This window comes from Crocuta crocuta, unplaced genomic scaffold, assembly GCF_008692635.1.
Source record: "Crocuta crocuta isolate KB4526 unplaced genomic scaffold, BGI_CrCroc_1.0 scaffold181, whole genome shotgun sequence".
Taxonomy (NCBI): Eukaryota; Metazoa; Chordata; class Mammalia; order Carnivora; family Hyaenidae; genus Crocuta; species Crocuta crocuta.
Genome location: NW_027527952.1, coordinates 1,163,844 through 1,188,233, shown reverse-complemented (window position 1 = coordinate 1,188,233; position 24,390 = coordinate 1,163,844). Strand labels below are relative to the sequence as shown.

The 24,390-nt window shown below is 36.7% G+C and overlaps 1 protein-coding gene across 1 annotated transcript in view; it reads right to left on the bottom strand.

The window, feature by feature from the left end:
• NDUFS4 (NADH:ubiquinone oxidoreductase subunit S4) overlaps nucleotides 1-20,889 on the bottom strand; it is a 109,958-nt gene extending 89,069 nt beyond the window's left edge. Inside the window, exon 1 of the mRNA XM_077752507.1 lies at nucleotides 20,766-20,889. Coding sequence (XP_077608633.1) covers nucleotides 20,766-20,863 — 98 coding nt within the window. The 5' untranslated portion in view covers nucleotides 20,864-20,889. The remainder of the gene's footprint in view (nucleotides 1-20,765) is intronic.
• Nucleotides 20,890-24,390: the final 3,501 nt, after the last annotated feature.

The following is a 24,390-nucleotide window of genomic DNA, read 5'->3' as shown; positions in this document are numbered from 1 at the left end:
GGGCACCACTGAAGAAAATTTAACAATTTAGCAAGCTCAGTGTCCTAGACTTTTCGAACAAGACTCAAGATCATTCAGTTCCAGGATCTCCCACTTCAAAGACACTGTTGTCTACNTTAAAAAAAAATAAAAGACACTGTTGTCTAACATGACCATTCTTGTTATCAGACTACGGCTTCTGTTTATCTTTTAGTGAACCAAGTCTCTCATCACAGGGTCTACATGGAGGACCCTGCTATCTGACTTGACAGCACACCATTCTGCCACCCACCCACCCACATCACAGGCCTCAAATGGAGTCATTTACGCTAGACCAAGTCACCAAACTGGGGCTTAATATCCAAATTGCAGCTTCAATCTCCCCCAGAAAGTGGTTTTAAACAGTCAGGAATTTACTCGTCAGCACCAATGAGATAATATGGGCCTCTCTCCATCCCCCAAAGGAAGAGGAGATAATCAACCTAATAAGACCCTCTCCCAACCCCACCCCCAAGGTAAGTGACCTTATTCCAAAAAAATCCTTTGTTGGGGCACCTGGGTGGCTGAGTTGGTTAAACATCCAGCTTCAGCTCAGGTCATGATCTCATGGTTCGTGGGTTCGAGCCCCACATCGGGCTCTGTGCTGACAGCCAGCTCAGAGCCTGGAGCCTGTTTTGGATTCTGTGTCTCCCTCTCTCTCTGACCTTCCCCTGCTCCCACTGTCTGTCTGTCTGTCTGTCTGTCTCTCAGAAATAAATAAAAAGCATTAAAAAAAATCCTTTCTTCTTTTTTTAAAAAAAATGTTTTAATGTTTATTTACTTTTACTTTTAAGAAAAACAGCACAAACACAAGTGGGGGAGGGGCAGAGAAAGAAGAAGACAGACTCTCAGGCAGGTTCCAGGGTCTGAGCTGTCAGCACAGGGTCCAGAAACAGGGCTTGAACCCATGGACCATGAGATCATGACCTGAGCCTAGGTCAGACGCTCAACCGACTGAGCCACTCAGGCACCCCCATCCTTTCTTCTGTTTATAACTACCTTATCTTGCTTTTAAAAACCTTTCCCTTTCTGTACCCTCTGGAGCACCTTTCTACTTGCTAGATGGCATGCTCACCAATTCATGAATTAATAAAGCCAATTAGATCTTTAAAATTTACTTGGCTGAATTTCTCTAACAATTCCTATCATCAGAAGTTGGTACCATCTACCTTTAGTGAGCCAAGGTATCACCTCATAGAGCTACTAAGCAGATTAAATAAGGTATGATAATAAGCACTTAACACAGTTTAAGTATTCCAAGTAAAATTATTAGAATCATTATTATTTTTCAGAAACTAAAGTTGTTAAATCAACAATTCCATTTAGAAGTTTTAAGTATTTATTAGATTAACCCTAAAATTCACACCAATTCTAAGACACAGATTCAAATACAAAACAATTTTTCAAATTAAAAACAAAATAATTAGGGGTACCTGGGCGGCTCAGTCAGTTAAGTGTCTGACTTCAGCTCAGGTCATGACCCCACAGTTTGTGAATTTGAATCACACAGCAGACTCTCTGCTGTCAACACAAAGCCCACTTTGGATCCTCTGTCCCCCTTTCTCTCTGCACTCCACCTCTCAAAATAAACATTTTTTAAAAAGCTTTAAAAATAATTCATTTCCCCAAATAGCTAGAGTCGATGTTTGCTACCTATGACCTATTTTAGAGCAATCATTTTTTTACATAAAGCATAAATCAAGGAAAGATTCAGTGGGGCGCCTGGGTGGCTCAATTGGTTAAACAACCACTCTTGATTTCCATTCAGCTCACAATCTCCTGGTTGGTGAATTCGAGCCCAACATCAGGCTCTGTGCTGACAGAGTGGAGCCCACCTGGGATTCTCTCTTCCTCTCCCCTTGCCCTTCTCCCACTCATGCTGTCTCTCCCAAAATAAATAAATATATGTTTAAAAAAGAGGAAAGATTTAGCAATAAGTTACTATAACTAAAGATGAGTTAATAAAAGAAAAACTGAAAACATTCTGTATTAGTTTAGCAGAGTCACTTTGAAATACAGTATTATTTTTAAAATAATGTATGTCTGTAAAGTTAACCTATTAATTTGTTTTAACAAATTCAAATAGAATCTAAAAAAAAGTAAGTGTAAAATACAACTTAGACTTATCACTTAATAAACATAACACAACAAAGTACATTAGAATCATTACACAAAAAGCTACATAAAAAGACACACACACACACACACACACACACACAGAAAACTTCATAGTGGTTAGTTTAAAAAAGCAAATAGGCTGTTCTTATTCAACTAATAGTTTTATAGGGATTCATACCATTTAAAAAAATAAAACCAACAATCACTGTAAAATTTATCCAAATCCAGTCAGTAAAACTGCAGACTGATAATCTTGAACAAAGTAATTAAAAACTGCACAGACTTAAGAAAATTACTTAGCTAAACAGCTAAGTCTATTGTCAAGTGTATATACAATTTTATTTCAATCACAAAACTAATATAATCAATAAGAAAATGAGACATGAAACCAGTACTTTTTCCTTTAACTTTTCATAAGTACATTCCATCTTTTAAAAATATTCACCTAAAGAAGTTGTTTTAATTGAAATATAATTGACACATAACATATTGGTTTCAGACATACAACATAATAATTCAATATTTATATATATTGTGAAATCATAATCACAGTGAGTCTAGTTAACATCGATCACCATACAGTTACAATTTTTTTTGTGATGAGAACTTTTTAAGACCTACTTCTTTTTAGCAACTTTCAAATATGCAATACAGTGTTATTAACTGTAGTCACTATGCTATACCTTAAAAAGATGTCTTAACTTTACATTTTCTTGACAAATATCCAAGCAATAAAATTTTCTTTGAAGAAAAATCTAAACGATCTGGCAAGAGCTACTACTTTTAACTACAAAGTAGTATATCTATGTTCAAAAAAGCCCAGATGAACTCTGACGACCATATATTTAGGAATGTAGGGATGCCTGGCTGGCTTAGTCGGTGGAGTGTGCAACTCTTGATCTCAGGGTTGTGAGTTCAAGCCCCACATAAGAAAGAAAAGAAAAGAGAAGAAAAGAAAAGAAAAGAGAAGAAAGAAAACCAAGATTTTAATTCCTATTCTCAATCAAAATTCTATTAAAACATCTATGTTTGGGCACCTAGCTGGCTCAGTTAGTAGACCATGCAACTCTTGATCTCGAGGTTATTAACTTTGAGCTCCACACGGCACAGAAAAAATAAAACCCTGAAAGAAAGAGCGAGAGAGAGAGTNAAGAAAACCAAGATTTTAATTCCTATTCTCAATCAAAATTCTATTAAAACATCTATGTTTGGGCACCTAGCTGGCTCAGTTAGTAGACCATGCAACTCTTGATCTCGAGGTTATTAACTTTGAGCTCCACACGGCACAGAAAAAATAAAACCTTGAAAGAAAGAGCGAGAGAGAGAAAGCGAGGAAAGAAAGGGAAAGAGAAAAAGAAACAAACATCTACTATGTCTTATGCACAATGCTAGACTCCATAGCTAGCTTTAAAGTTTTTACTGGATAAAGGCAGACATATAAACAATAATATCAATGTCACTCTTTGAATGCTAATGCTAATTTCTATGATAATGTATATTATTATATGGAAGAACAACTGTATTGGGGAGTAGGAAGTACTTTGGGAGATGGCAGGACTGTAAAGAAAAACTTTCTTAACAATGTTGCCACAGGGTACCTGGGTGGGTCAATTGGTTAAGCATCAACATTGGCTCAGTTCATATCTTATGGTTCATGGGTTCAAGCCCCATATTGGGCTCTGCTCGGACAGTGTGGAGCCTGCTTGGAATTCTCTCCCCCCCTTCCCCCCCGCCCCTCTCCTGCTTGCTCTCTACCCCAAAATCAACAAATTAAAAAAAAAATAGTTTAAATATCACTTTCTCTACAAAGCATCTTTTGAATTTACAAGCATAAACTATAATACTAATTTTATGTGGTTTTAGAGTCCTCTGTTCTTAACTTTTACCTTTTCTACCCTTGCTATGCTTCCTTGTCATTGCTTATATCCTTGTCTCTATTTCCCACTAGACATCAGTTCTTTGAGAGCAGAACTGTTTCTTCTTCACTTTTGTGTTTTCACAGTGTAACACAATCCTTAGCAAAGAGTAGATACTCAGTAAATACCTATGGGCTCATTTGATTATGGAATGGTATAAATATTTAAAAATATTTCATAGCAGCCATTTCCTTAAGCAGGATAGCATTTTGGATTTTTGTTTTCTTTATGAACCAACTATTTAGGGTTTTAAATGTAACCATCATGGTCACAGATTACTGAAAAGTGATGACTCACAGTTTGACACATCCTGCTTCTTCCATATATTGAATAATAGTATTGCAGACTTTATCTTAAGACAACATTTACAAAAATGTGTAAGTGGAATTTTGTCAGAAAGACAGCTTTTGTTGCAATTTTAGTTTTTACTAGGATTCCAAAATTTTTCTTCAAAGAATGGAAAAGATGAACGTATATAGCAAAGATAAGTAACTGCCAATAGTATTTTTTTTCTGTAATAAATAGCTACTCAGCTATTATACTATAGATTTTGGAATAGCAGAATGTTCGATATGCAGAATACATCCTGACTTTTAAGGATGAGAGTTACACATGCTGCCATTCTAGCCCACATTAAACAAACCACATGATTTTACTTAAATTTGTTCAGTTCTATTTGTTTTAGGGAAAAAATCAATTAAAATATGGAATCTATTAGGGTTTAAGGCATTCTGGAATATGTTGATATTGTTAAATTTTATTTAATTTACTGGGAGGGAGTTGGGAAAAGGCAAAATATGAAGCAATTGTGGAAAAATAAACATTTTGGAGAAAAGAATTCATGACTTTTCAACTAAAATTTGAACTACTGTTTTGTGTACTATATCTAATTTTAAAATAAATTATAAGCATGTTTGCCAAGACTGTACCACACATAATAGGCACTTAATGTGAATGAATCAAAGTAATATGCTAAACATTTTTTAATTCCCTTCTCAATCGTGCAGCAATTGAATGGTTGGTGAAAACAAAAGTATCTGGACAGTACAGGCAACATTTTGGTTTTTTTTTTAAGATTATTTATTTATTTTGAGAGAGTGAGTGTGAGAAAGCCAGAGAGAACAGGAGAGGGAGGAGACAACAATACATGGGTTTCTAGCTAGATAACTGGCAAGTTACTGGCAACAGGAACTAAGGGAGAAAACGTATGGAGTGGTAGAGGATAATGATCATCATCAAATTGTTTCAGATATACTGTGATTGAGAGGTCTGTGGGAAATCTAAGTGGAGACATCTACTAAGTGGAGACCTAAGGGTCTAGATGTCCAGAATTCAAGAAAAGGATGCAGAGTCACATCTCAGTAGGAAGTAGGTCCTAAAGTCAAGGTGTTAGGCAAAAACTACAAAGAGTAAAATAACCTTTGGAAATCCTTTAGAAAGCCTCTCACCAGTAAAGATATACCATCTCTTAATAAGTCAGTCATTTAGCACTGGAACAACTGCTATTTCTTGGTTAAGTACTAAATAATCACGAAGTAGAATAATGAGAGAATTCAGTTGAATTTTTAAATGTTTTTAAAATATATTTTACCCTTTTTAAGTTGTGTGCTGCCTTTCTTGAGTGACAAGTAAATATTATAGTAAATGAACCATATACATTTAGGCGTCAGTACAAATAGATGGTAACTGAAGTCATGGTAGATAATGAGATACAAGGAGAGCATATCGGTTTTCTACTGCCACTGTAACAAATTACCACAAAGTTGGTAGATTAAAACAACATAAATTTATTCTCTTACAGTTCTGGAGGTCAGAAGTCCAAAATGAGTCTCACAGGCTAATGATGTGTCAAGCAAGACTTGTTCTTTCTGGAAGCTCCAAGAGAGAATCTGTTCCTAATCTTTTTTAGCTTTTAGAGGCTGCTGGCATTCCTTAGTATATGGTCACATCGCTCTACTCTCTGCTCCCACTGTGACATTTTCTTTTCCTCTGACTCATAATACATCCTTCCTAATAAAAACCACTGTGATTACATCGGGCCTGTCAGGATTACTTCCCATCTCAATGTCCTCAACTTAATTCTATCTGCAGAGTCCCTTTTGCCATCTAAGGTAACATTCACAGGTTCTGAGGATTAGAACATGGATATACTTGGGAAGAAAGACAACTACTCAGCCTACCACAGAGAGAATGCAAATAAAGGTACTGGTTAATTCTCTAGTTCTTATACTGGATGATGGGTCCACATGAATTCACTTTGCCATAATGCTTCCTAACATACATATGTTACATATATTCAAGTGTATATAAAATATTATAAAATGTAAGACATTTTCAAAAGAATAAAGAGCTATTAGATCAAATGAGAAATATTGACAGTTCAAGGAATGGACAAAAGATGATGGGACATTCAAAGGCAACTGAGAAGGAGAAAAACCGAAGTCAAAGAATCTTTCAATAACAAAAAAAGTCATCTTTTTGGATTGCAAAGGTCACATAAGATAAGGATTAAAAAGAGCTTATTAATTTAGCAACAGGGTCACTGTCGACCTTGATGAAAGCTATTTCAGTGGAATGGTGGATGCCCAAAATAGATTGCATTGAGCTAAGGAGTGCATGGGAGGTCACAATCTGGAAAAAGCCAGGTGCAGATAATTCTTTCATATACTCATGAATAAAATACTGTAAATAAACAAACAAAATCCAAGTTGCTCTCATAATCCAGGAAGAACTAGAATCTAGGTAAGATTTATAAAAGGAAAAAAACAAAGGTGAGAAAGTAAAGAACAAAAAGGAAAAGAAAGAAACCACAAAAGAAAGAATAGGGTGTCTGGATGGCTCAGTCAGTTAGGAGTCCAACTCTTGTTTTTGGCTCAGGTCATGATCTCATGGTTCCTGAGTTTGAGCACCACGCTGGGCTCCGTGCTGACAGTGCTTGGGATTCTCTCTCAAATAAATAAACAAATAACTTAAAAAGAGAGATTATGATATCCACTTTACAAAACAGAAAACGGGCACAAAGAAGGCACAGAGCTAGGAAGTGGCACAGGTAGGACTCACATATGGGTGGATCTGACCAAAACGTGTGCTTCCAACTGCTTTTAGACTGGGATGGTAGACTGGACTGATACATGAAGTAAAGCAGTTCAAATAAGAGGCTAAGAATATAGTCTGGCAGCATGGTTAGTATCAGGAGTTAATATGTCTATCTCTGGAAAGCAGTTTTTCCTGAAGCTTGGGTCAAGGACACTAGTAAGAGATTATTAAGGGGATTGGCCAAATTAGCAGTTTGAATTTGAAGTTGAAAGATTAAATTTGAGACCAAAATAAAAGCTTGAGCCCTAATGAGGGGTCACTTATAAGCATTAACTAAGACGTATTTAAACCATGAACTTCATCAGCAACAGAACAAACATGTTTTAAGTCTCAAGGGAAGAGGAAACTGAAATTTGTAAAATAACCTCAGATGCACGTTGTATACATTTCAGTACCAACTATGCACTAAAGTGGTATGCTGAAACACACTAACAAGATGGAAGACAAGGAGCACCTAGCTAGCTCAGTCAGGGAAGCATGCAACTCGATCTTCTCAGGGTTGTAGGTTCAAGCCTCATGCTTGATATAGAGATTACTTAGAAATAAAATCCTTTTTTAAATTTAAAAAAAAATGTATTTATTTTTGAAAGACAGAGCATGAGCAAGAGAGGGGCAGAGAGGGGAAGGACACAGAATCTGAAGCAGGCTAATAACCAAATGTACAAGTATGGAAACTACTCATGTTTTTCCTCTTGTTTCTGTTTTCCCATGCAACATGCACAAGTTATAGGCAAATCCATGGTCACATGGAAACCTGCAAGAGCCAACACTTCATTTACTAAAGCTGTGATTCTAAAAAACAGGACCAATACCTATTGCATTTTCTTTTCCTAGTCTGTCTCTCCATCTCCATGTAGCCCCTAACTACAAAGCAGGATAAGAAGAGTCACAGATTTCTGGATGGAAACTGAAAAGGGAAACCCAGGGAACTGGATTTTCCAAACATAATGCAATTAAATTCAAAATTAATTAATAGAAAAACGAGAGCAAAATATCCAAATATTTGGAAATTAAACAAAACTCCTCTAAAGAACTCCTGCATCAAAGAGGAAGTCTTGGGGCACCTCGGTCGCTCAGTCAATTCTTGATTTCAGCTCTGGTCATGATCTCACAGTTGGTGAGATGGAGCCCTGGTGGGCTCTGTGCTGACAGCATGGAGCCTGCTTGGGATTCTCTCTACCTGTCTCTCTCTAAATAATCAAAAAAAAAAAAAAAAAAAAAAAAAAAAAAAGAAGAAGAAGTCTCATAGAACATCCACTCATGATAAAAACTCTAGCAAACCATTATTAGAAAAAAACTTCCTCAACTTTAGCTAACACTGTACTTAATGGTGAAAACCTGAATGCTTCCCCCAAAGCCTGGTAAATGTCTAGTGTCACCACCCTTCTTTAACATCCTTTGTTAAAAGGATGTTTGTTAAAATAAACAAAGGGCACAGAGACTGGAGCAAGAGATAAACCGACCCTATTCACAGACTGCATAATTACCTACTATTAAAAATCCCAAAGAATTTACAAAATACGTAGAGGACAAGTAAATTTAGCAAGGTTATAGAATAAAAAGTCATAACACAAAATCAATCCTATTTTTTTTAAAAAAAAGTAAGCTCTACTCTCAATTTTGGGCTGGAACTCAAGACCTCAAAGGCAAGAGTCACAGGCTCCACCCACTGAGCCAGCCAGGTGCCCCAAAATCAATCCTATTTCTATATACAGCAATGTACACTTAGAAACTGAAAATTTAAGGGGCGCCTGGGTGACTCAGTCAGTTGAGCATCTGACTCTTGATTTTGGCTCAGGTCATGATCTCACGGTTCATGGGTTTGAGCCCCGTGTCAGGCTCTGTGCTGAAAGCTCAGAGCCTAAAGCCTGCTTCAGATGGTCTCCATCTTTCTCTGCTCACAAGTTCTCTCTTTCCCTCACTCTCAAAAATAAACATTAAAAAATTTTTTAATAAAAATAATAAAATAAAATTTAGATGGAAAGTCAGAGAAACTAGAATAGTTAAAAATTTTTTTAAAAAAAGAATGAAACTGGAAGAATCACTCAATTTTAATACACATTTACTATGAAGCTATAGTAATCATAACTGTGTAGTACTGACAAAGGGATTTAGATCAATGCAACACAATAAAGAATACAAAAATGGACCCAGACAAATATAGCCAAATGATTGCTGATAAAAGTGCAAAATCTGGGCACCTGGGTGGCTCAGTCGGTTAAGTGTCCAACTTCAGCTCAGGTCATGATCTCACAGGTCATGAGTTTGAGCCCCGTGTCAGGTTCTGTGCTGAGAGTTCAGAGCCTGGAGCCTGCTTTGGATTCTTTGTCTCCCTCTTTCTCTCTCCCTTCCCTGCTTGTACTCTGTCTCTCTCTCTCTCAAAAACAAATAAAACATAAAAATTAAAAAAAAAATTTTTAAGGTGCAAAATCAATTCAATAGAAAAAGAATGGTCTTTAGGAGTGTCTGGCTGACTCAATCAGTAGAGCACACAACTCTTGATCTTAGGGTTGTAAATTTGTCAGATGTAGAGATTAGTTAAAAATAATATCTTAAACAGAAACAAAAAGATAGTCTTTACATTTAATGGTGTTGAACAAGTGTATACTCACATGCAAAAATAAATTAACCTCAAATTAAATCTCACACTTTATACAAAATTCACTCAAAATAGATCATAGATCTGAATGTAAAACATTAAACTTCAAAACTTTGAGAATATAAAAAATCTTCAACTTGGCATTGTTACCAAACATACAGCTGCAAACTCTGGCAACTCAGGAAAGGGCTAAGGCCTGCGGCTTCGACAGTCTTCTGTTCCTTCCAGGGAATCTTGAGGGGCCTTGACAAATCAGAGGTATTGCTCCTAACTGGGTATGCTGACAGTATTGCCGAACAAACCCAGATAAACTCATGACAAGAGAAGCCAATAACTCACCAGACAAGGGTTTGGAAAAGAGCAAGTGAGACGTTTATTTTGGGTGTCAGCAGCCATGGGAGGTGGCAGGCTGGAGCCTTAGCAATCTACCTCTACACCAGCAAAATGGACACCTAGAATTTTAAAGAGTTCAGGGGAGAGAGTTCAAGAGAACAGGCAATGAGTGTGTGACTATGAGTTGGAAGGGATCAGTATGTGTTCAGCCTACGATCGTGGACTAGAAGGGGATGGGTGAGATGTGGTCTTCTAGGCATTCCACTGCTATCTGGGCTTTTCTGGTCTGACAGCTGGATGTTTGGGTCATTGCAAAAATGTCTTTGTCAAGGCCTCAAGAAAGTACAATAAGAAGTAACCATTGGGGTCTATAGTTGAGCAAGAGGGCTCACGGACAGGGTTAGGCAGAATTCTTAGGACAACAAAAGTACTGTCCATAAAAGGAAAAAACTGGTAAATTGGACTTTATCAAAATTAAAACTTTTACTCTGTAAAAGATAGTTAAAAGAAAAAAAGCTACAGATTGAGAGAAAATATTTACAAACCACGTATCTGACAAAAAACTTATATCCAGACTTATTTTAAGAAGTCTCAGAGCTCAACAATAAGAAAACAAGCAGCCCAATTAAAAAATGGGCAAAATATATAAACAAGCACTTTCCAAAGTTCAAGATCATTAGCCATTAGGGAAACAGATCTAAACCACAATGAGTTAGCCACCATGGAAATACAAATAAAAACCCCCGGGATACCACTTCACACTCACTAGGATGGTTATAATAAAGAAGACAATAACAAGTGTTAGGAAGGTTGTGAAGACACTGAACACTCTTTCACTGTTGATGGGAATGGTGCAGCCACTTTGGAAAAAGAGTCTGGCAGCTACTCAAAGAGAGTTACGGAGAGTTACAACATTCTCCACCAATTCAACTCTTATGTATATCTCCAAAAGAATAAAAACATATGTCTACATAAAAACTTACATACAAATGTTTCATAGGTCATTACTTGTAATAGTCAAAAGTGGAAACAACCCCAATGCCCATCAACTAATGGATAAATAAAATGTGGTATGTCCATACAATGGAATATTATTTATCGATAAACAGGAATAACATACTGATAGATGCTACAACTTGGATAAACCTTGAAAACATTATGCTAAGTAAAAGAAGCTAGTCACAAAAGATCATATGTGATTCCATTTGTATGAAATGTCTGGAGCTGGCAAATCTACAGAGACAGAAAGTAGATTATTGGCTCTCAAGGGCTGGGGGAAAGGGAAAAACAGGAAGTAAGAACTAGTGGACACAGAGTATCTTTTGGGGGTCATAAAAATGTCCTAAAATTGACTATGAATGGTTATACAACACTGTGAATATAATAACCACTATCAAATTTTACTTTATGAGTGAATTTTATGGTATGTAAATTAAATCTCAATAAAGTGTTATTTAAAACCACAAACTTGGGTGCCTTAGTTGCTTAAGTGTCCAACTTCAGCTCAGATGATGATCTCACGGTTCATGAGTTCAAGCTCTGCAGCTGATAGCACACAGCCCGCTTAGGATCCTCTCTTCCCCTGCCCCCCTTCCCCACCGGGCCCTCCCCCTGCTCACTTTCTCTCCTTCTCAAATATAAACAATTTTTTAAATGTTTTTATTTTTGCGAGAGAGAGAGACAGCATGAGCAGGGGAAGGTCAGGGAGAGAGGGAGACACAGAATCCGAAGACAGGCTCTGAGCTGTCAGGACAGAGACCGACGCGGGGCTTGAACCCACGAACTGTGAGATCATGACCTGAGCCGAAGCCAGATGCTCAATCGACTGAGCCACCCAGGCGCCCCTAAAATATAAACAAATTTTTTGTTTAAAAAAATAAAAACCACAATGAAATATCATTATACATCTATTAAATGGCTAAATTAAAAAATACTGACAATATCAGTGTTAGTGGAACGCAGAGCAATGAAACTTTCATACATTACTAGTGAAAAGGAAAATGGGGGACACCTGGGTGGCTCAGACGGTTAAGCAACCAACTTCGGCTCAGGTTATGATCTCATGGTCCATGAGTTTGAGCCCCTCGTTGGGCTCTGTGCTGACAGCTCAGAGCTTGGACCCTGCTTCGGATTCTGTGTCTGCCCTTCCCCTGCTCGTGCTCTGTCCTTCTCTCCCTCTCTCTCAAAGATGAATAAACATTTAAAAAAAAATTTTTTTAAGCAAGATGGTACAACCACTGTGGAAAATGGTGTATCAGTACCTTACAAAGTTAAATACTACCAAAGATTCAGGAATCTCCCTCCTGAGTAGCTACTCTAGAAAAATGAAATGTTTGTACAACTCCTGTACACAAATGTTTATAATGGCTCTATTTATAACTATCAAAAACCATACGTCTTTCAAGGGGTAAATGGATAAATTGTGTGGTACATCCACAAAATATGTTCTACTTAGCCATGAAAAAGAATAAACTATAGATACACACAACAACTCGGGTAACCTCAAAGGCATTATGCTGAGTGAAAGACACCAATCTTCACAAGATTGTATACTACAAGGCTCTATTTATATCACAGTCTCAAAAACCACAAAACCATGGAGATGAAGAGAAGATAACTTACTGCCAGGGATTATGAGTTAGGAGGGATAACATAAGGGCTCTTTCAGGGTGATGAAATCTTTTGGTATTCTGTACCCTGACTTCTGTGGTGATTACACAAATCTATACATGTATTAAATTCTAAAAACCACTCACCAAAAGGAAAACATGAATTTTTCTTTATAATTTTAAAAATAAAAAATTTTAAATTCCGACTTAGAGTCAACTTTTCTCTTTAATTCAATTTTCAACTCACTAAGTTATCACCTCTCATAATTTCATTTAGTTAGAAGTACAGTATATAGCTCAAAGAAAGATACTGGCAAAATGGAATACATCCTAAGGAGTACCAAGAGGTAGTAAAGCATTAGGATATCTGGTAATAAATTAATAAAGGGTAAAAAACAAAAAACAAAAAAAACCCCACTGGATATGGTAAGCCTAGAGTACAGATTTAAAGGGGAGATGAGTAATGACAAATATCTTAAATTATCTGAAAGGCTGGTGTGTACATGGAGTTTAGAATTTTTCTATACAGTATTAAAGGGAATATCATTCACCAATGAATCTAAAAGTAGAGGGTTTTCTAGGGCTACCAGAAATTGACCATTTATTCCTCAAGTGTTAGATAATCAAGAAGCAGGAAATTCTAGAGATTCCTGCAGAAACAAAAGGTCAGGCAAGAAGATCCTAGAGTTTTCTCCCAACTAAAACACTGCATGAATCTAAGGACTATAACTCCTAGAGTTAACCTGGCAAAGTAGAAGGCACTGAACATCTCAAAAGAAAACCTTTCTTGACAAAATATCACCTCTCATTGCATAAAGCTAAATATTACACAGCACTTTGAGTTCCAAATTTTAAAAAAGACTAAATAGATACAAAATCTTAACAAAAGCCATACTGAGATCTATTTTATTTCCCCAAATCTCATTTATACTAAGGATATTAAAATTAAACTCAAATTACCAATGCTTAATTAAATCTAATTTCATTAGACCTAAAAGACAAAATTTGTAAATATAAATTTCATGCAAATTTCCATAAGTATATTGAAGAAATCTCCTGAAAAAGAAATGCTCTTTCCACACAAAAAGTGGTAGTCCTCAAAAGAGCCAAAACATCTGTATTCACTTTAAAGCTCATCAAGACAGACTGACATTTTTAGGAGAAGCATATGGCTTGCTGAACAGTCATCTAGAACAGGATCTTTTGTCTAGTAAACCCTATTCAAGGACCATTTACTTATGTATGGAGTGGCTGAATAAAGGAAAGAACATATTTTCAAGTCCTAGAAAACACAAAGAAATAAACTCTTCATCTAGCTTTGTTAAGGATACAGCAAAACATATTACAAAAACAGGCAGATTTTTACTCTCAGAGACTGCTCTCAACATCTGAAGCAATTCTAAGAAATCACTGAAACAAAAGAACTCTAGAAAAGCATGCAACTTTCTTAGAGAACTATATCCAGCCAAAGACCACCTCCCTAAAAAAGGCATTTCCATTTTAAAGGATAAAACACTTTCTTCTTAAAACTTTGAAGGGCAGAGTTCAACAGCTGCGCTATATTAAACCTGAGCCCTTCCAAAAGGAAGAACAAGAGTCTCTGGAGAGCGAGTAGCATGGCCTGCTTTCTCCAAAATTATCAAAATGCCTGCTCTGCCTCAAAGTAAAATTTCTCCAAGAAAAAGCTTCCATCCAGTGCATGGGTGAAAAGCATAAAGCTTAATTTAGATTAGGGAAATATGCAAAGATGGAAGAATTTTTCTTTGTTTCTGGAAATCTCCACCCCACCTCCAAGGAAAAATGCATTTTGAAGTCTTTCAATATATAGCATGGAAACTATTTTAAAACACATAAACACACACAAATGGTAGTTTTCAGCCCTAGCTTCCTACCAGAATCACCAAAGTTAAGCCTCAACTTAAACTTACTGAACTAATACATACAGGGGCCAAGGCATCAGAATTTTTTCTGCACACAACAGGTGATTTTGATGTACAGCAAAAGTTTAAAAAACCACTAAACTGGAGCATGGTCCCATAAAGGAAAACATTAAGTCAATGCAAAAAGAAAAGGTCACATTTGAGTAGCTAATTAGTTCTAAAGAACCTAAGGTTGTATTCACCTATCAAAATAAGACAACAGAAAGAAAATTTGAAACAGAAATTCTGAATTGCTCTCATGCCACTACTTAAAAGACAAAAGAATTAGAATAGTTTACTAAAATATCCAAATATTTAGATGACAGTCATTGTGGAGAATCTGGCCACTCCAAAATTCAGGTACAATAATGTTCCACCAGGGTCTTTGGACACTGCAAACTAAAAAAGAAAAGTTGTAATAAGAGCTCATGTATTATATGTAATTATCCGTCAACCTTAAAAAAATCTCAAGGTTTTAATCACAACACAGTAAATTTAAGCCACCATCGCGGAGCTTCATTAAGCCTACTTTATTTTACATAAAATCTTAACAGGTTTACTTGGTTGGCATTCAAACTCATGATAAATGAAAAAGGGTAGTGAAACTGCTAAAGAGAGGCAGACCAGTCAAGGAAGGACACAAAAACACTATTAAAAAGCAGACAAAGAACTCAGAAAGTATAGCAGACACTTGATACTTTTTAAAGACATCAGAATACAATAACTTTTTCCTAATGATCACTGGAGTAAGAAAAAAAGAAAAATATATTCTGTTTACCTTGTTTAAAACATATATCACATGCATTTTGCTTAAGAGGGTAAGAAAGTATAATAATCAAGTCACATATACAAAGTTTCTCAGCAAAAATAATTATCAAACTTAGGGGGGAAAAATCCTTACTACAAAAAATAAAACAAAAAAATCCCTAATTCCTCATTTAGAGACTGTCACGGTACAAAAGGAACAGTGATAGTAAAGAGCCTCAGACAGTTTCTCAAATAAAGACATCCTGATGAAAGAAAGACACTGAGGTTTTACTATTATCAGACATATATTTCTCATTACTAAAGTCAACATGTTCCTTTAGAGTGCTAAGCCAGACTGTTTCCTAGTACATTTTGAAATGTTTCCTCATCTGAAAAGTAAAAATAAGAACACTTATGTTCATAAGAGAACTGTGAGAAATATGTAAGATAATGCAGGTAAAGTCACTGGCACAGTGGCTAGTACACAGTGAGAAATAGAGGTCAGCTACTATTAATTTGCTCTGAACAAATACTATAAAAATGATTCTCAACTTTATATAACCAAAGGATATATTTTAGAAGCTTTTCCATGTGAAATACTCTTATTCTATATTCACCCATGCCCAGAGTCTTCTAACATGTATTACAAAGGAACCAAATCCTACTTCTTTCTCCATTGAGACCAATGTATCATTAACTTTTAAAAACTTGCTGCAAAGTAACTTGCAGAAGGCAAGTCTAATAATCACATTTAGTTTCTACTATGCCAAAAAAGTTTCATGTTCCTTTGGGAATACCCTTTCCCAAATTCATTTCTACCTCTTTTTCAAAAGAGTCAGGACACTTGTCAAAGAAATTTCTGATTAAAAAAAATCTCTTCATAAGACAACTTCAATCCAAAAGTTAATAGAGTTTTAGATCAATATCCTAATCTCAGACCACTGCAAGTCATTAGAAAAGAATATGTGTTCTAGATATTTTATATTCACATTTATGTAGGTTAGTGCTTACTTGGCTTTCACTGATGAGACTATCAACAGAAATACTACCAATGGCTTCCTGCTTTTCCTCACAATCATACATCTCTAAATACATATTTACTCATGTACATGATAAACATTTACTGTTATATGTGAGCCATTACACTAGGTACCGTCAAGTATACAAAAATAAATAAAAATTGTCTCCAGCCTTCCAAAAGCCTATGACCTGATACATCAGTCCATGTGCTAAAATCTGCTCATCTGCGTGTGCGTATGTGTGTGAAAAGCGTCAGTATAGGTTATGTTGAGGCAATCAACAATTCAAACATTTTTGTAATTTACAACAAAGATTTATTTCTTAGTCACTTTATATTTTATATAACCTGTAAGAATCAGCTTCTAGCTTTGCTCCATGTGATCTTCATTCCAGGATCTAGGCTAAAAGAAAAAAATCCGACCTAAAATGTCCATCCCATAGGCAAAGGGAAAAGGGACATGGCAAAACATGGGACAGCTCTTAAAGCTTCTGCTTGACATGGCATATTGTTGCCAGTAACATTTCACTGGCCAAAACAAATCACTTGACTAATGGAGCAATGATGTATAATCCTGTCACAAAGAACAGAAGCAAATATTTAAAACAATACCACCATCTACCACAATATCATCAAGATTACCATCAAGATTAAAGAAAAGAAAAATATTCAGACTATTCAAACCAATAATAAAGTCGTGTTTATTTAGGCAAAGTTTACTATGTGCCAGACACTATTTTAATATTTATTAGTATTAAAATATTTAATTCTCCTAAGAATTCAACAAAGATGTCTACTGCTGCTGAAAACAGACCAATTACGGGTATCTCTTAGTGAGGAAAATAAGCAAAACAATTAAATCTATTAAAAGATACTTTAGAAATATTTCAAGCTCACTCAATTTGGCTTTGATATATTTCAAAGACAACAAAAGTAGCTGCCTTTCAGAGAGGAATTTATTCATCTTATCTGAAGTAGAAGCTAATAACTGGCTTTAAATGTCACAAATGTTTCTCAAATTTGGGCTCAGTTTCCCAGTAAGGTGTATTATACACCTTGCCAACCTTAGGACTGTCAACTTTAGCACATCTTCCTCAGTGAAGGTTCCTAGAGACTCATAATTTCAGAATGGCTTACCTAATGCTGAAAAAGGATATAGAGCAACACAATAGAGCCAGAGATTGAAACACAAAATAAGCCTCACAACAAAGATCCATAGGCAGGGTACTTGGGTGGCTCAGGTGGTTAAGCATCCAACTCCTGATTTTGGCTCAGGCTCTGGGCATGATTTAACGGTTCATGAATTTGAGCCCTGCGTTAGGCTCTGTGCTGACAGCGTGGAGCCTGCTTGGGATTTTTCCTCTCCTCTCTCTATCTCTCTCTCTCTCTCTCTGCCCTCCCCAGCCCGTGCTCTCACTCTCAAAATAAATAAATAAACTTGAAAACAAACCCAAAAAAAGTCTATACACTTAGTCCTCACCATAGTCATTAATTAACATCCTATGCAGACCCTAAGGAATTGTGTTTGAGGTAAACACAAGATTCAGTTCAAATTGAAAAGTTACGAAACAGGGCTACAAACAGGCAGAAAAAAAAAAAAAAAAAAACACCCACTATCAAACATGGAATCCAAAGTATCGATATTTTGAAAGAGCACCGATTTATCTAGCTTTTAGATTAAAATCCTAAATAGTTAAACTCACCCTGGACAATTCTGTCAGAAAGTCAGGGAAAGTATGAATAAATGTAGGCCATTTATCCGGTTTTTCCCCCCTCTCATTCAGTCCAGAGAAATGAGAAACGCGTGGAAACGGAGACTCACTCACTCCGGAGCATGAGCTCAGTAACTAGATCAGCTGAATCATCTACACTGTTTAAATAACTTTTCTCCCTTGCGTGTATATTGTTGGGTTTTTTGGTTTACTTATGTTTTCTTAACTGATATACGATAGTTAATTTCATACAAGTTAACGTTACTGCTTCTTTCATTCTACTCATAGTTCCTTTCTTCAGTATTTGTTCACTACCCCCTCTCCTTATCAACGGCCTTACAGATTCCACCCGCCTTCATTTTATTCAAGTGATCTGAAATGCTACATTATTTGCAAATGTTTTCTAAGTATAACAATAAAATGAATTTTAGATTTAGATTATCCCATTAATTGGTTCTTTCCACACACAACCTTTTCAGATCCTCATTCTCTTCAAAACATAGTAGAAAGACAATGCTTAAGGATGAAAAGCCAACAATAGGTAAGAGAGAAGGGCTAAATTTGCCTCAAGGTGAGATGAACATCATTAGTTCTTTGGGCAAAAAAAGTGTTACAGAAAGCAAATAAATCAGGGCACCTGGCTGGCTCAGTCAGTAGAGCCTGCGGCTCTTGGTCTCGGGGGTTGTGAGTTCCAGCCCCACATTGGGTGTAGATGTTACTTAAAATCTTTTTTTCTTTAAAAGGCAGATAAATGTGTCATTTGACTTGTGGTTAAAATTTGTTTTCCTTGGCTTTTAAGTTTTTTAAAGTGTGAAACAAATATCACTTTATAATTTATTATTTTATTTTCAAATCTCCTCTAACACATTTGCAAACACAAACTCTTCAAATCTGCATAAGTAGTACTAATTATCATCAGTTTCTAAAATCCAGTATCTTAACTTCAACTACAATAATTGCTGACAAAGTGGCTGGCTGAGATCTATAGTTTAGGCAGATACACAGTCATGTCTTGATTAGCCATGCACCAGTGGCCCCTTCAAATTTGTTTTGAGTTCTAGGGCTAGTGTGAATATATTATTACTTAGGAATGCAAAATTATTCTCCATAATGGCTAGGAGAACAAGAACTAACTTGGATCACCTCTCTTACAGCCCTAATTCAACCAGTGGGGTATTTATTTTAGAGAAACACTTTCCATTCTTCAAGTTCTTCATACGTAGAGTAGTTCACCACAAACTTTTTTACCTTTCCACAATCTTAGCATCCTTATTTTTCCAACAACCCGATATTATGTATATATCTACTAGTGCCTTCAAAGCTTTTCATAAGGCACTGACCCCAGGACATCCTCCTCTTCCCCCAACAACCTTCAACACCCACTATTTAAAACCTGAATAAAATTGGGGCGCCTGGGTGGCTTAGTCGGTTAAGCGTCCGACTTTCGCTTGGGTCACGACCTCGCCGTTCGTGGGTTCGAGCCCTGCGTCGGGCTCTGTGCTGACTGCCAGCTCAGAGCCCGGAGCCTGTTTCAATCTGTGACTCCCTCTCTCTCTGACCCTCCCCTGCTCACGCTGTCTCTCTCTCTCTCTCTCCTAGAAATAAATAAAAAACATTAAAAAAATTAAAAACTAATAAATAAAACCTGAATAAAATTTACCTCAAAAACCCTAATTAACTCCAGTTTTAACGCTCTGGATTCCCTCTATATTTAACACTAAATTAATTAGTATTCGACTAGACCCTCAATTGTTAACCACTCCCATCTGTCCCTGTAGTTTTTCCATGTTATTCTAAGCACTCAGTGTAGTCTCCAGAGCATGAAAAAGGCATTTAATACATGCCCTGATTTATAACATGCAGCAAAAACAGCAATAAAACATAATTCTTTGCAGATAAGCACACTACTGTGTGTATATGCCGTTGTGTTAGTACCACAGTCGGGAAAATTCGGGAAAACAGGAAAATAAAGGATTAAGTAATGCAGTCAGAAAAAAAATCACCATTACAAAAAACGCTCAAAGCAAAACAATAGCAACAATCCCTGAATTATTGTGAAGCTTTAATAAAATTCTGGACAGGAAACCTCCCAGCATCACCACCACCCTTTTATTTATTTTTTCCACCACCACCCTTTTAAAAATTACCTTCCAATATTATTACTAGCAGTGGTATGTTCAGTAACAATTGAAATCCAACCAAGCAGGCAGATGAATAAAACAACCTTTCTGTTCAGAAACCCACTAATACCACCTAAAGCCATGTAAGCAAGAAAGGGATTTAACCCCAACAAGGACTGGAGTGATGGACAGGTGAAAAATGGAAGGGGTGCGTAAAGTGGGGAGAAAAATCAGTGAGACTCCTCCCCTTCTCTGGGGTCTACGGCTCGGCTCGCAGCCCTATAGACAACCCCACCCCGCAGACCCTCTCCCACAGCAACAGTCCAAAAGTTTCCAAGAAACCAGAGGTCCTTCTCCCCCCGTCCCCGTATTCACACCCCCACTCGCCTGGCCAGTGCCCCTGAAATACAGCTAGTCCCAAATCCAACCGCCCTCTCCGGAGGAAAGGGTCAACGGAGAACGCTTTCCCAGAGGCCTTCTCCGGAACCCAGCCAGCAGAGACCTCCGCAAAAGTGGAGAGACCCCAGAAGCTTGAAAAAGAAGCCTGACAATCCTGTTACCTGGTAGGAACCCTGGAAGCGGAAATGGCAGCTACAGCCACTGCCCTTTTCCCCCACAACATTTGCCTCAGCGCCACTGACATTGAGACCGCCGCCATCTTGCTGCAGGCAAACGCCAGAACGGATCACCGGAAGGGACAAACTTCCTTCGTTCTCGAGCCTCTGTAACTACATCGTAATGGAGTGGGCTTTCGTTAATTTCATTTTGGTTTGGCGTTTTGTTAAATACTGGAGTTCAGAAAAAAGGGGATAGGTTTGAATGAAAGAGATAAGAAGGAAAGTGAATGGAAGGAAAATGCAGCAGTGCATTGTGTAAATATTACCTCCACAAATTGTAATCCTTGTTTGTTGTTAGGACTGGCTGTTTACTGGTTATTTAATGAATAAAGACACCCCCACACAGACACACAGACACGCAGAAACACAAAAAACCTGGAAATTTTAAACACCTGCAACTCATAATTTTTTCAAAGGGCTCAGCATATTTAGGGCTGAGCCCACTGGAAGAGCCAGAGGGCTCTTTGGGTTCTTGAGAACCTAAAGTAGTACTTTTCCAAAGTGTTGCCAGATTCAGTATGTAAGCCCTCAGGAAAGGGCTGTATTTAGTTTGATGTTCTCTAGTTGTAACGATCATATTTTCCAGTTTGGACACATGGCCCGGAAAAGGATGATTTTTTTTTTTGACATGTGGGTTTACATGAAAAACTAATAGAACACAGTATTTGAAGTCCCTGCCTTCCCAGTAAATTCTGAATGTGCGATCATAATACATATACACCAAGAATATTATTAATGCTTCGTACATATAAAACAAAAATTATCTTCTGAGACAAGTATTGGAAACATCCTTGTATTGTAAGCCACTGACCTTAAAAACGATTAACTATGAATTATTTAAAATGAAAGATTAGTTTGTGGGGTTTATTTTTAAAAAGGTTTTTTTTTAAGATTCCTGCTTTTAAAATTAAGCGCTTGAAAACATGACGTTTATTAAAAGAATAGGATTAACAGGAATATGGCAGATAACTTGGTTCTGCATTATGACCAATTAAAAGAAAACTCAATGCATAAGGAAAGAGGGAAAAGAAAGATTCAACACTATAGCACCTAACACCTGGCTCTAAGGAGAGAAAACCACGTCAAGGGAAAAGGGAAACACACAGAAAGATGAAGGAAGGCAAAGGAGAGATGTCACAGAGGGATTTTCTTTTAAAGTTTTTATTTTGAAACAATTATAGATTTCACAAGAAGTTGCAAAAATAGTGCAGATTTTTCACCCAGTTTCTCCCATAGATTGCATCTTCCATAACTCTAGTACACATTAAAGCCAGGAGACTGACATTGATATAATGTTGGGATAGTCCTGTATCATTCTATCACATGTGTCAATTCGTGACACCACTATGACAATCAAGATTCAGAACTGTTTTATACCACAAAGATCGCCATGGTACTACCATTTTATAATAACTCCCAAGTCACAGCTCTTGGTCACCATTCAGTTGACCCTCAAACAATGCAGGGGCTCAGAGGACCTGAAGAGTTAAAAGTCCACATATAATGTTTGACTCCTCTAAACTTAACTTCTAGTAGGCTACTATTGACCAGAAGCCTTACCAGTGACATAAACAATTAACACATAATACGTATATTTTATACTGTATTGTTACAATAAAGTAAGCTGGAGAAAAGAAAATATTATTAAGAACTCTTTGTGAGTTTGAGCCCTATGTTGGGTGTAGAATTTACTTAAAAAATTGTTTCTGTTTTAAAAGGAAAAAAGAAAACCATAAGGAAGAGAAAATATATTTACAGTACTGTACTATATTGAAAAAAGTTCATATATAAGTAGATCTGCATAGTTCAAACCCATGTTGTTCCAAGTTCAATGGTACTGTTTATGTTCTTATAATTTTGACATTTCAAGTATGTTCCATAAATTGACTCATGCAGCATATGACTTTTTGAGATTGACTTCTTATACTCAGCACATTGCCCTTGAGAACCACTCAAATTAATACATATATCAATAGTGCATTTCTTTTTATTGCTAAGTAGTATTCCTGGTGTATTAGGATCCTCCAGAAAAGCAAATACAGTAAGATACATGTACAAGCATACCTATTTGTTTAACCACTCACCTATGATAAAATATTTTTGTTGTTTTTCATTTTTGTCTATTAAAAATGAAACTGCAGGGCACCTGGGTACTCAGTCAGTTAAGTATTAGACTCTTGGCGTCTGCTCAGGTCATGATCTTATTGTTGTGAGATCATACCCCACATTGGGCTCCTCGCTGAGCATGGAGCCTGCTTGGGATTCTGTCCCTCCCTCTCTTTATACCCCTCCCCTGCACCTGTGCACATGCACATACAGGAGCTCACTTGCTCTCACTCTCTTTCAAAATCATATGCATTTTAAAAATAAATAAATAAAACTTATGAATACTCATTTTTTATGTAGGCATAAGTGTTCATTTCTCTGGGATAAGTGTTCATAAGTGTTCAAAAGCACAATGCTGGGTCATGTGATTCACATAGATTTGTTTTTTTAGAAAACTACCGAACAGTTTTTCAAAGTAGCTATACTATTTTACATTCCTACTAGCAATGTATAAGAATCAGTTTCTCTTTATCCTCACCAGCATTTGGTGTTTCACTATTTTTTATTTTAGCTTGGTTAATATTAATAGTAAGTATGTCATGATATCTCATCATGGCCTTACTTTACACTCCCCTAATGGTTAATAATATCAAATATCTTTTCATGTGCTTATTTGCCATCTGTATATCCTATTCAGTTAAATGTCTCATGTCTTTTGCTCATTTTCTAATTGCATTATTTGTTTTTGCCTGTTATATTTTGAGAGATCTTTATATATTCCAAATATGAGTCTTTTAGGTAACTTTTTTTTTTAATTTTTTTTTCCCAAATATGAGTCTTTTATCAGATATGTGGTTTGCAAAATTTTCCCATCTGTAGCTTGTCTTTTCATCCTCTTAACAGAGTCTGTTGCTCAGTAAATGTATTAAATTTTGATGAAGTCCGGGTTAGTCATTTTTAAAAATATTTTTATTTTTATTTATTTCTAGGAGAGAGAGAGAGAGAGAGAGAGACAGCATGAGCAGGGGAGGGTCAGAGAGAGAGGGAGATACGGACTCAGAAACAGGCTCCAGGCTCCGAGCTGGCAGTCAGCACAGAGCCCGACGCGGGGCTCGAACCCACGAACCGTGAGATCATGACCTAAGCGAAAGTCGGACGCTTAACCGACTAAGCCACCCGGGCGCCCCTAAATAAACTTTTTAAAAAGTGTTCAGAATGTGACTATTTTCCCTACCTCTCCTATTACCACTCTGATCCAAACCACCATCACCTGTTGAGTGAATTCTTGCACTAGGCTTCTAATAGCTTCCAGGTAGCAATCACAGCTATTGAAACAAAAGTTAGGCCAAGCCATTCCTTTATTCAGAACCCTAGAGGACTTTCTACCTCATTTGGAGTAAAAGCCAAAGATCGTATTATTATAACATATGAAGGCCTGTACACAGGCACTCTAAGGGCTCTCTGACCTACCGCCCCTTTACTCACTGCATTCTAGACACACTAGCATCTTTGATATCCCTGC